We start from the raw sequence: 13,773 nt of genomic DNA on the forward strand, positions 1-13,773 counted from the left end.
GGTGTGCAAGAAATGATCGAGGAAAAGTACAAATTAGCGGTTATTTTTTGTACGTGATCCCGAAAGTACCCCTGCAGACAAGACGCTTTCAGAGTCTTGTGGTTTTTCGCAAATACAATGGAGCATTAAGGGTTGTTTGGGTAGGGAAGAAGAATGAAGGAATCTTTCTTGATTGTTGTGCTTTCTTTGCCGCCATCGGAAACAACGACTTACCTTTTTTTCTGCGCCGGTAACGGAAATAAAAGCCGGTGTTTTGGCATACGTCTCGTCCACATGTCTACACTCCACAATAACAAAATCCGTGTGACTCGTCTTTCTAGCCTCACTCTTTTACAAGTTCACAGTTTTTTGTCTACAAAAACTCGTACAAAGTTTGGATTTTTGAATAAAATATTATTTGCTACCCTCGTTGATCATTGTTCTACATGTTTTTCTTGGTAAGATGCATGGGAGAGTATGGTCATGTGCTTCAATTTGTGGCGGTAGTCATGATTTTGGTTGTTTTACATTTGTTATGCATGTTCTTTGTATAAATTTTCTCTAATGAATCTTGTTAAGAAAGTAAAAATTATAAACCACACACAAGACTCCTTGCTATTTCTTCACCTTTTCCAAACTGGATCATGAAAATAAATAAATAAATAAAAGTCGATTATGAACACTTGAGCAACAAACATACATATTATTCAGAAATTAGAAATATATATAGGCACACGGATCTTTTGATTTCCTATTAACCATTTTAAAAGAACCATAAATTTACTTGGTTAAATAATATATAAAGTCATCTCTAACCAAATGGGTTAAATGTAGCCGTGTCCAAAACAAGAAATTATTTTATAATGAACAGTGTCAGGCCTTATTCATATTTCATCTCCAACCGAATGAGCTAAACATTTCCCCTTCAATAATTTATTAGTTTTAAGTTTATTCTTTTAATTTATTGGTTAATTAAATTAAACTACTACTCAAACCATATAAAAAAAAATATCATCCGGACATGTTTTTTTAGTGCCACATGTCACTAAATGAGTAAGCTTCGAGATTTTGTATCTTTATGTAATCTCAACAATTATAGTATAGGATTTTCAAGTGAATTGTGTCGCTAAATGAGTAAGTGTCCAGATTTCTTATCTTCATGTAATCTTAATAATTTTCAGATAAGATTTCTGAGTGACACATGTCGATATGTAATTGTTTATGCAAATTTCCAACAGGATTATTGTAAATTTGGATTCTTGGAAAGGGTAAGAGAGGTGTGTGTATGAAAAGAGTGTTTGAGGTGAATAAAATGAGAAAATTGCATAAAAATGAGGTAAGATAGTATGCAAGGACAAAGAGTATGTGTGAATTGGTGTAGGAATGTAATAGGTATTTATAGGAAAATAAAATTGACCCTTTCTTTTTTTTTTTTTTTTAAATTCCGCCTAAATGTTAAAAATATATAACGACTAGCTAATATCAACTAGATGTTGGAGATTCAAATCAGGCCGTTGGATTCTTTCAAACATAGCCATTGGATATGCAAACAGACTGTAGAAACTGCTGCTAGGCCTAGTAAACAATCTGGGTATTGGCCAAGCTTGGCCAATACCCAGCTGGGCCAGCTCGATGGCCCTTTGGCCATGTTTTGGCCTGGTGGACTCCACTAATTTTTACTTCCAACTTTTGGCTGGAGATAAATTTTGTCCAAATCAAGCCATATTTTGACCCTTTAGTTTTTTAGCTCTCTCCATCGGAGTTGGCCAAGATGATCTCTAGAGCCTATTGATATTGCTAGGTGTCTACACTAGGTACAAGAATTTACTATGTATAGAATATAGATAACTACATTTGTGTGCGTACCTTTGACATGTACTAGACACGTAGATTGTATTACATTTTGATTAATTTATAGACCCTTACGTTACGCAACGACACATGAAAAGAAGAAGATCAAACCAGCACCACTCCAGAAGTCTTGAAGATAACGTTTGGCCCTGTAAATTAATGGCGGAGGTGGACGTTTCTTCAGGCCACCAAACAGCACCAAGGCACAGGCCATTACATGCAACAGAGCCCACCATGAATATAATTATTACTCAAAGCTCTCGTAGAGCTGGAAGATCAAATGGAACTGGTCGATTAAAAAGGTCCCAAAAGCAGATGAGTTTCTAACCTTCTAATTAAAAGCACTTCTGTGATGATCTTGAAAAAGCTAGCTGACCTTATAATCAAAAGAGTTTGCAAGGTACGACTTTGACAAACAAAGACGTTAACATGAAAATTACGTCCCTGAATTTAGGTTTGCCGGACCACTAATAATTTAAGACACTCAAATATCTAACATAAATGTGATTAGTTCAGTTGGCTTGACGTGTGGTTCCTTCATATATTCAAGGTAACCATAAACTCCTGTTATAGATGGGTACGAGAAGGTTTTGGCGGCACCCGATTGTCTGGGTGGGAGAGAGCCCGCTCCCACTCAAGCAGGGGAAATGAGATTGAGGAAGACGCTTTGGGGTCTGCCTCGATTGTCAGGGCTGGCTCATGTTCAGTGCGGATTGGACGACCATCCAAGGCCCAAAAAAAATGGAGGCACTAAAATTATTAAGGTGGTAATTTCATAAATGTTTTCATAAGAGTATAAATTTATAAAATTTGATTGAATAACCAAGAAGTTTAACTAGAATAGTGGTTTTTGTTGTTTAAAATTAACAAGGAGACCTTGAGTTTGAAATGCTATATGTGTTTATTTATTTTCCAACTTTTTATTAATTTTTTCAGAAGAGTATAAATTTATAAAATTTGGTGAAATGATCAAAGAAGTTTAACCAAAAGTGGCGATTTATGCTGTTTAAAATTAACGAGGAGGTACCAAGTTTGAAATGCTATGTGTTTTTTTTACTTTCCAGTTTTTACAAATTTCTTCTCATAAAAGTATAAATTTATAAAATGTAGCTAAATGATCAAGAAGTTTAATAAGAAGTAATGGTTTCTGTTGTTTAAATGGACGAAAGGTCTTGAGCCTTGAGTTTGAAATGCTATGTGCTTTTTTATTTTTTCCAATTTTATGAATCTCTATTTGGTTGTTAATTTATTTTTTATTACTAGCTAGTAGCCATGCCGTTTGCAGTTTTTAGACATTCATTCCAATTCAAGTCTAACATTCAACAAAGAGTAATTTGTAGACAAAATATGAAAATCATATGACGTGTCACCAATAAAAATAAAAAATACGTTTACCGAAATCTTACGTGTGAAAATAAATAATTTTTCTTATATGAAGTTAGACACATTTTTTAGGATCGCTTTGGGCATCAAAAATCTCAGTACTGGCCCTGTCGACTGTATGTAAGACAAAGTCTTGCATTCAAGCTTGAATTTTCAAAAAGTAATTTAGAATACTTGTAAAAAATAAATTGACATAACTGTACACATATTATATATATATATATATATATATTATTAAATATATATTGTATATTTTCGTACATGCATTATAAACATAAAACAGGGAAGGAAATATCATCAAAGGTAGGTAAGTGTGGATGTGGAAGCAGCCAAGAACATGGTGGCCCTTTATTTCTATGGCTCATTCTAAGCCCTAGTACTATTATTAGGACAATGCATTTTTCTAGCTAGCTAGAATGGTCGTCGTTGGGGCCAACTTGTGTTTTTAATCAATCTTAATGCCGTCGTTGATTAGATAGTCTCTTTCTACATCTTCCAAGTTTGGAAGCTACTATCTCACTGAATTATTAGTATATGTCCCCGCCGTGTTGAAAACTCTATGATTTCATCATATATAAAAGTGTTCCATCTCCATTAAAGTTCTTGACTCGGTCCATAAAGTCTCTAATTGTTTTCTTAATTACATCACAAGATAAATTGTGGACTCAGATTGTTAATATGCAACGATATTTTACATTAAAGGATTTGGAGATTGCTAAAGCATACAATGAGTCAACATTATATATTAATAGCGAACTCATTATTCACAAATTAAACCTAAGATTTTGCTTACAAGCGGGAAAAAAAAAATATACATATATATATATATATATATATAGCTAGAAGGCTGTTTTGGTGTCACCGACTTTGACAAAAGAATTAGACCAAACTGCCCCTCAGCCAAAAAAAAATCCAAAAGCAGCCCAATACAATATATCAAATAATGCAAGGGTAATTTGGTCATCATAAAATATAATATTATAATATAAACTTGCATTTGCTTACACACTTTGTGTGTATGAACACATTTTTTAGAAAATGAGAAGGAGAGAGGGAGAGAGAGAGAATGTGAGGAGAAGTGGGAGTTTTTTTTTTTTTTTTTTTTTAATATTGGAAGTATTTTAACATCACCTATATATAAGGCTTCAATAAAAAACAGTAAAATTTAGACCTGTAAAATTACATTAGTGGCCATCATTTTTTTTGTGTGATAGAATACTAAGTAATCATTTCATCTTTTTTTGGTCGACAAAGATGATTAATTAATAGAGATAATAAGTGGGGAGAGAGAAAAAAAAAAAAAAAAAAGAAGGTTGGGTGAAAGTTGGTGATGCCCACGTGAAGGGAAAGAAAAATATAATTAAAAAATAAAGAAAATCATAAAGGTGTGTTTAAAATATCTTAAGGGGTGAGTAGCACTAGTGATAAATTAGTACAATTTTTTTTTAATTAGTACCTTACAATAAACTAGTAATAATGTGATTTAATCAGATGTTCATGAAATATTATTTTCTCTATTTTTAAATATGTTCAAAACATCTTAAGAGGTGTGTAATACTAGTTATAAAAAAAGTATTTTCCATGCGGATAATAATGTGATTCGCTGATTATAAAAAAGATCTTTACACGCGGATAATAATGTGATTAAATTAGTTGTCAAATGATTTTTTTTTTTAACAAACGATATTTGATATAAGATTATTCATTTATTTCAAATATTTGACTTTCTTTTTGTCAATTTATGCATATAAATACATTTAAAACGTGTAAATCACATGTAACACACCGTGATTAAAAAAATATAAAAATATCTTCTACCGGGTGAGCGTGTGCATGAAGGCTGGTGATGTTAGGTTAATTTCCCACAAAATTAGGGACCCTTTAAACCTAAAAGCAACTCCAACCAATCCCAATTCGTAAAGTCCCCACACAAAGTGCCTCATTCGAATAAAACACACTCGTTCTGCATTTCCACAGTTCCACTGGAAGCAAAGACAAAAAGTGAATAGCTTAAATGATTTATTAAAAGAAGTAAAAAACATGCAGTGCCCTACTGATGTTGATGGGTTTTGTTTTTCCTGTATTAATAATTTAATAGTACTATAAATCAATTATAAAAGCATAAAGGATCCTCCCAGCAAATGAAACCGTTTTAAGGTGATTAACTTAAAATAATTAACAATTTTGAGCTAAATAATAAACTAAATTAAATTAATATTTCTGCACCTTTATCTTTCTTTCCGGGAAAGGATGCAACGATAGTGAAGCAAACGGAAAGACATACTGCTTCAATTACTTTTTATGAAAACATTTATATGAAAGCCTGCATATGTGCATACATATCAATACGTCGGGGTTTTTACTGTGACCGTAGACTCGAGTTTTAAACTGATAGGTTTTCTAAACCTTTTGACCAACTACAAAAAGAAAATATCTTGACCTTCTATTGTCTGTTGCATACCAAATACTAGAATATGATAAAAATTTTGCAATATATACTCTCAAAAGTAAATAAAATTACAGTAAAGTGCATTATCCTTCAAACGATAAACAAAAAAAAAAAAAAAAAAATAATGGAAACTTAATTATACAAGTTACATCCATGACTAATTCAACTTAAATTGTATGAGGCAAAAAGGGAATTTCGAACTTAAAAACTGACAATACAAGTCGCGTGAAATATACTAGAGATGGAAAATAGTTTGCTTAGAACATCCCCATGAATATGACATTGACCCCCAAACCCCACCAAAAAATATCAAAACAAAACACTGCATGAATGAGCACGTCGGCACGATGATCATAAAAAGCCTTCAAATCAAATTAGACAACCAATAGTACCAATAGTTGACAGATGGCATTAGCCATTGGGTCCACGCGGTTTAGGATTCCTTCGTTGTTACTTGCTACTGTTGATTGGTGTGATTCAAAGGGGGAAAACAAGGGTTTTGAAAAAGCTTTTGTGTTAGTCGGCCGTGGCCCAACCAGAAAAGAAACTTCACTGAGGGCCATAAAAATTAATTTTTCATGTTAATCCTTTTCTAAAGTTATACAGCCTTTCTTTTCTTACTTTTTTCTTTTGAATGTAAAGTTATATATACGTTAGATGAGTGGGAGTTAGAATGTGGATCAATCGTGACCACAAATCACAACCGATTATGGCTTATAGTTCTAGAAGCTATGCATATCCATGTCATTGTTTTTGTTTTAAGCAAACGTGTTTGTGTTTGTGATCATGTTGTGTAGATGGTTTGATGTGTGTTTATTATCGATTTGTTCTATCGTTATTTTGACATATTTATTGATGCTTTTTTTTTATTTGTATGATAGTTATCTTTGTTGTCTGTGCGAATTTATTTTTAGATTAAGAATTTGGTCACTAAAATTTATGTACTCATGTTGACACTATTTATAACTATTTGTTCACTAATGAATCATGTTATCGTTTCTGATTGAAAAAAAAAAAAGGATAGTTAAAAATGAAAGATTAGAACTCGAAACCTTAAATTTATGAATAAATACTCAATACACTGAGTTAGAAGCTCATGCTTCCATATTATTGGTTCGAATCAATATTTTTGTGTCAAGTGCTTTTCCTTTGCATGCATATACATGTGGAATTCGGCTGGATCCAATCATTTTCAAAAATACAAATTCCTGAAAGAGAAAGAAGTTGTGCGATGTAAACCAGTAATAAAGTGTCATATCCCGGCTCGGATTCCCACCATATTTCGGGCTCGACTCCATCGTAGCATGATATTATCCGCTTTGGGCCCCTACCACACCCTCACGATTTTGTTTCTGGGAACTCACATAAGAACTTTCCAGTGGGTCACCTATCCTGGGATTGCTATCATGCGAACTCGCTTAACTTCGGAGTTCTGATGGAACTCGAAGCTAGTGAGTTCCCAAAAGGCCTCGTGCTAGGTAGAGATGAGAATATACATATAAGGCTTACAGGATCCACTCTCTTGGGTGATGTGGGATGTTACAATCCACCCCCACTTAGGGGCCTGACGTCCTTGTTAGCACACTTCTGGCCAGGGATTGGCTCTGATACCAAATTATCACATCCCGGTCCAGGCCCCCACCACATCCCGGCTCGACTCCACCGTAACATGATATTGTCTGCTTTGGGCCCTTACCACATCCTCACGGTTTTGTTTATGGAAACTCACACGAGAACTTCCCAGTGGGTCACCCATCTTGGAATTGCTCTCGCGCGAACTCGCTTAACTTCGAAGTTCCAATGGAACCTGAAGTTAGTGAGCTCCCAAAAGGTCTCCTGCTAGTTAGAGATGAGAATATACATATAAGGCTTACATGATCCACTCTCCTGGGCCATGTGGGATGTTACATAAATGGTGTATATAATGAGCTTCATTTCAAAGAAAGGGAGATTATATTCACACATTCCAAATTACTTCTTTCACACCCTTTTAATTTTTTAATGTTTTCATATCAAGTGTTAGTGGTGTGTAGAAAGTATTAAAAAATTAAAAGGGTGTGAGAGAAGTAATTTGGGATGTGTGAATATAATCTCTCTCAAAGAACTAGGGAAAATACACATGCCCAAATTGCATTTAATCACTAAGCATAATTAACACATGTTTAATCTAAATTACAATGATAAGGGTAAATCTTAAAGATTTAATGTGGAGCCTAAAATAATTCCAAAAATTCTAGAGGCGACACATAAACTTTTGCCGGAGAAAGACAAGATTGCCCTTAATAAATGGGCGTCTCCTCAGATACTTCTACGTGTAGCTCACACCCTGAAGGTCCCAGTAGCTGAATACGACTGCCCACGACTCACCTGCTATTGGCAAGGAAAAGTCCTAGCATTAAAGATAAGAATTAATTATCCAAATCATATTCTTAATACATTCCCAATTGAAGATTGACTCCATTCAAGTAAGTAATCCCAATTTAAATCAATTAGGGATAATTACTCTATTACCTCAAGATATTATTTCCTAGTTAATATCTTGAGAATATTTCTCCATAAACTTTGGCCAATAGGATGCTGCCACGTGTAGGGTAAAACCCTAACACTAAGGCAGACCCTTTCTGTAACATCCCGCATCGCTCAGGGGAATGATCCTTATATGTATATTCCCATCCCTATCTAGCACGAGGCCTTTTGGGAGCTCACTGGCTTCGGGTTCCATAGGAACTCCGAAGTTAAGCGAGAAGGGGGCTAAAGCAATTCCATGATGGGTGACCCACTGGGAAGTTGCTCGTGAGTTCCCAAAAACAAAACCGTGAGGGAATGGTAAGCCCAAAGCGGACAATATCATGCTACGGTGGTGGAGCGGACCCGGGAAGTGATTTGCCCCGGGCCGGGATATGACAATTGGTATCAGAGCCTAACCTTGGCCGCCTGTGTGCCAATGAGGACGTCGGGCCCCTAAGGGGGGTGGATTGTAACATCCCACATCATCCAGGGGAGTAATCCTTATATGTATATTCTCATCCCTATCTAGCACGAGGCCTTTTGGGAGCTCACTGGCTTCGTGTTCCGTAGGAACTCCGAAGTTAAGCGAGAAGGGGGCTAAAGCAATCCCATGATGGGTGACCCACTAGGAAGTTGCTCGTGAGTTCCCAAAAACAAAACCATGAGGGAATGGTAAGCCCAAAGCGGACAATATCGTGCTACGGTGGTGGAGCGGACCCGAGAAGTGATTTGCCCCGGGCCCGGATATGACAATTTGGGTATATATAGGAGGAAAATGTAACATCCCACATCGCCCAGGGGAGTGATCCTTATATGTATATTCTCATCCCTATCTAGCACGAGGCCTTTTGGGAGTTCACTGGCTTCGGGTTCCCGAGGAACTCAGAAGTTAAGCGAGAAGGGGGCTAGAGCAATCCTATGATGGGTGACCTACTGGGAAGTTGCTCGTGAGTTTCCAAAAAGCCTCGTGCTAGATAGGGATGAGAATATACATATAAGGATCACTCCCCTGGGCGATGTGGGATGTTACACTTTCCTCCTATATATACCCCATATTCTACCAAATTACAGAGTTTCTTACTACCCTAAAAAGCCCTAAACACTTTACTCTCATAAGAGAAACTAACTTAGGCATCGGAGATTCATTGGCCTAACCCCTCCCCCCCCCACACCTCGTGTGCGCGTGAGGCTTAGGTCTTTGATCAAAGGTGTTGATTGTTTTGCAAGTGCATTTTCGTCAAGACTAAAGACGACGGAATTTGCGTCGACATTTAACACATCATCGTGTGTTATACAATTGATTAATATCGTTGATGAGTATGAGTCAATCACACAATAATTCTCTTACACATGTAGTCTATAGTCATGTACTTACATGTAAATAATTGTCTATTACAATATGTAAATCTTATTACACACATAAACAACTCATAACTTCTACAAAAAAAAAAAAAAAAAAAAAAAAAATCTCATAACTAGTTTTTTTTTTCTTTCTTTTTTTAATACATCAATATTTTTACACTGAGAGGATGGGGAGTTCGGCAAGTCACACAATGGGCAGCCTAATTTGGTATCAAATTCGTCATCCACGAGATTTGAACCTAAAACTCTCACTTCCAAGTAAAGAACAATACTACCAAATCGTAGTACTGAATGACAACTCATAACTAGTTACAGTCGAACATTTATTTATGCAAATCTCGCAACAAGTCTTGCACAAATCAACAACTGAAAGTCGTCCACCTTGGAAGCAAACCTCAAAACATGGTACGCGAGCACACAAACCAAAGTAGTTTTGCACAAGTGCATTTCCTAGCAGTTTGGTTGGTGGTGGTCGATCGTGAAAGGAAAAGCATAATGTTTGGAGTTGAAAAAAGGAAAAGCATTTCCTAGCAATATGGGGGCCGGCTACCATTATGCTTTTCTTGATCAAGTAGGACAATGTGTTATTAAGCATTTTCATCATGAAGACATTAAAACATGTATATTTTAATAGGTTATCTACTTCAGGCGGGTATAAAAGGATCTAATTTATTGACCAAACCAATCTCCTTCGAGGAGAAGGAAAAATAAAAATGCAACAGTAAAATTTAACCAAAAAATAAAATACAACAATAAAAATAAAATTTGATTAGGGTTTAGAGGTCCCCAGAGCGTCTTGCTTTGTTTATCTGAACGTCCAATTTTAGGGTTTTCGTATATGCGTGTACGGTGAAAGATTCATTTGGGGCCTCAAATCAGATGGCCACGTGTTCAGAGTAGGTGCCTCTTATTCAATCCTGTCAACCTTGTCAGGCTGGCTTGGTTCCACCCAGTCTATCTCATGGGAGCTGTAGCAACCAAGATTTTCCACGCCATTGTCTAATGTCTGCTGCTTGAAATTGAAAGAACAAGGAAAAACCATTCAGTTTAGAGAGATCCGATGTTAATTGCATAAATTAGAATTGACATTAACAATTAATAACTAATCATAATTGAGTAAAGATTTGACATATATAATAATTAACAACTAATCATAATCAGGTATAGAATGTAGCATTCTTACTTTTATTCGTTAATTAAACAACAACGCTTTTAGGATTGTGGATCGTCGAATCACTAGAGATTGATCGAGTCAAGAAATTTTTTAGAAAACTATACACCACCACATTGTATTATTAGCAGCCATGTTATGAATGTGAAACCGCTATATTATTAGCATAGTCATTCTATGAATGTGAAACCCTTTGCTACTCATCATATTATAAAATTTAAATTAATTACATCGTGTGATACTGTAACCCGAAAATTTTCTCGGCAAAGTGAGTTGTGCAGTCAAGTTTCTTTTACTCTTCTGCTTAAAATAAAAGCGTATCTTACCTGAATTGTAATGGCAATGTCAACATGGAGTCAAAGTGACCTTAACTTCATGCATGTTAATTAGGGAACTCAATTAATTTTAAAAGAAAGGAACTCAATTATTTTCATGTTACCCCCACAACATTGATTAACTTATAGTACAAACTTGATTAGACTTGCTAACTAATAATTATACTTTGGGTAAAATAACAAGTCAAATTTTGATTGAGCTCACAAACAGCGCTTTACCACAATGATGGAAAGCAATTATGTTTATACATTCTAATACGAGTTAGATATCCACCGATTTCCCTTCCTAACAACTAACTATTTAACTTACTATTCAAATAAACTCCATCGAGTTGACTGACAACCGGCCTGTAAAGCATAAGCATACATTGGGAGAGAATCTCAAGTCTATAGCCTAATATGCACATACAATTTTGATCTGCTAGCCACCTCTTTAATGTCCTCAACTTGATATTTGCGCATGTTGTAATCAAAGACTAGTTGGTTTTCGTAAATTCCTTTATTTTTTATTTTTTATTTTTAGAGTTATTTATTGAGAAATTAAAGGAGGAAGAAATCATGATTTACCTTTATCGTCGTGAACCATTTAATCATATGCTCAATTGGCCTGACCTTCGGGTGTGTTTAAGGATTGCTTTTGTCCAAAGAGAGCTTTATTCAAGTACCGGATATTTAAGTGGTAGTCTATATATCATAATTCAAGTGGAAGAAATGATATATTTTTTTCGTATTTCTCCATTTGTTTTATAACATGTATAGTACCCATTTTAATATTGGACACTTAGAAAAATTTCTCTTCTCTAGTTAAATTTTGTGCATGCGATAAAAACACACCTAAACAAACCATTACTAGCTATGATCATTTCTTATAATCAATCTCTTATCTACTTTTATGTTCTAACTTCCATCAATGTGTACATAATATGATTTCAAGGATATGACGGATCTTGCACACCGCCTAACCAAATTTGATCTTTCTACAAGTCACCGTTTAATTTGGTTTGAGAATCCTCGTAATATTATACAGAATGTACTCATTGAAGACTCTATATTTGAATTTCTTTTAATCAATGATAATGCTACTATTTCCTAACAGATAAACTCTAAAATTTTAATCCCTAAACTAAATGTTTCAGCCTTGAACGTATAAAGCACCAAAAACACAAGGTGAAGGATTATTTGAATTTCAGAAGGATACAACTGGAAAGGCCAAGGTGCAAATACCTTAGTATGTAGGGCAAAGGCTGCGTTTATTTGACACTTGGGACCTTCCCCAAATATCTTTAACCATTGCATACGGGGGAATACTTCAGTAATTGGTTTCTATCAAAGGGACCTTTTAATTATTAATCCGTAGAAGCCAATCATATAAACCATGAAACAAAAAAAAAAAAAAAAAAAAAAAAAAAAAAAAAAATCATATAAAAGCACTAACAAAAAAAAAAAAAAAAAATCAATCAAACAACAAATAATTAGAAATTCTCACCAATTCCTATCCCTTTGGAAATGCCATCCACACCGCGTGAAACAAACTCTTCCACTTTATTTTGCATTTCTTGACCTTTCTCTTAAGATTGTAACACTCACTCGCCATAGAAGAGAATGATATAAATCTGTACCACTTTATAATTATCAACTTAATCTCTGTTATTAAATATTAATTTCCAACCCCTTTATATACGTCCTTCCCCTTCCCCTCATGGGCTCGAACCAACAAAAACAAATCTTCTAAATTTCAATCATCTCTCTCTCTCTCTCTCTCTCTCTCTCAGCCAAAAAAACCTCTCTCTCTAGACAAAAAAAACCCTATCTTTCTCTATCATCCAATTATACAAATGGAAGTAGAGCCAAGCCCACCAGTTGTGGCAAAGAAATTGTGGAACTTAGTACGCATAATGTTCTTCATGTTGCGCAAAGGCTTATCCAAAAGCAAGCTTATTGTCGACCTCCATTTGATGCTCAAACGTGGCAAGCTAGCAGGCAAGGCATTAGCCAACAACCTCATGCTCCACCACACCTCCGCCTTCAGCTGCCGCTCAAACGACGCTGTCTCCTTCGTCACTCCCCGAGAGTACGAGTTCAGCTGCAGCAACAGCCCCGCCATTCACAACCCTTTTCATTTCAACAAGCGCAACAAACACCACCACCACTATTTTCCCAAATCAACCAGTGCGTACCAATACGACGACGTTAGCACTATGAGTGCAGTTCAGAAGGTGCTTGAGATGTTGAACAATGAGATGGCGGTGGAGGTCTCGCCGCTTGTGACATTGCCAGGGTTTGGGAAGAGCCCTATGGTGAGGCAGCTGAGGATAACGGACTCCCCGTTTCCGTTAAAGGACGAAGGTGATAGCCAGGTGGACAAGGAAGCTGAGGAGTTTATTAAGAGATTTTACAAGGATCTCAAGTTGCAGAAACGATCGGCTGCCCTCGAATCTCCGTCATACCGTGCCATGCGCGGTCGATGAGAGAATGGGCACAAAATTTAATTTCAACTCGGTTTATTAATTCCCTTGAGTACTGCATGGTTAATTTGTTTTTGAGCTATCTGCTTTGTCATTTGCACATAAAGGGTAATATTTCCACACACACACACACAGAATTTTTGTATGTGCCAGTTATTATGTAACATCGCTCAATTTATATATGTATAACTGAAGTCTGAATGCATACTGTGAGGAAGAAGTTTTATATATCACGGGCGCATATTATTATATATGTTTCACACACGCTAA

The 13,773-nt window shown here is 35.7% G+C and overlaps 1 protein-coding gene across 1 annotated transcript; it reads left to right on the forward strand.

Moving 5' to 3' along the window:
* Positions 1–12,873: 12,873 nt before the first annotated feature.
* LOC137747006 (uncharacterized) lies at positions 12,874–13,506 on the forward strand. The gene has a single exon (XM_068487032.1). The coding sequence runs from the start codon at positions 12,874–12,876 to the stop codon at positions 13,504–13,506; it is 633 nt and encodes a 210-aa protein (XP_068343133.1).
* Positions 13,507–13,773: the final 267 nt, after the last annotated feature.

Source organism: Pyrus communis, chromosome 1 (genome assembly GCF_963583255.1).
Source record: "Pyrus communis chromosome 1, drPyrComm1.1, whole genome shotgun sequence".
Lineage (NCBI taxonomy): Eukaryota > Viridiplantae > Streptophyta > Magnoliopsida > Rosales > Rosaceae > Pyrus > Pyrus communis.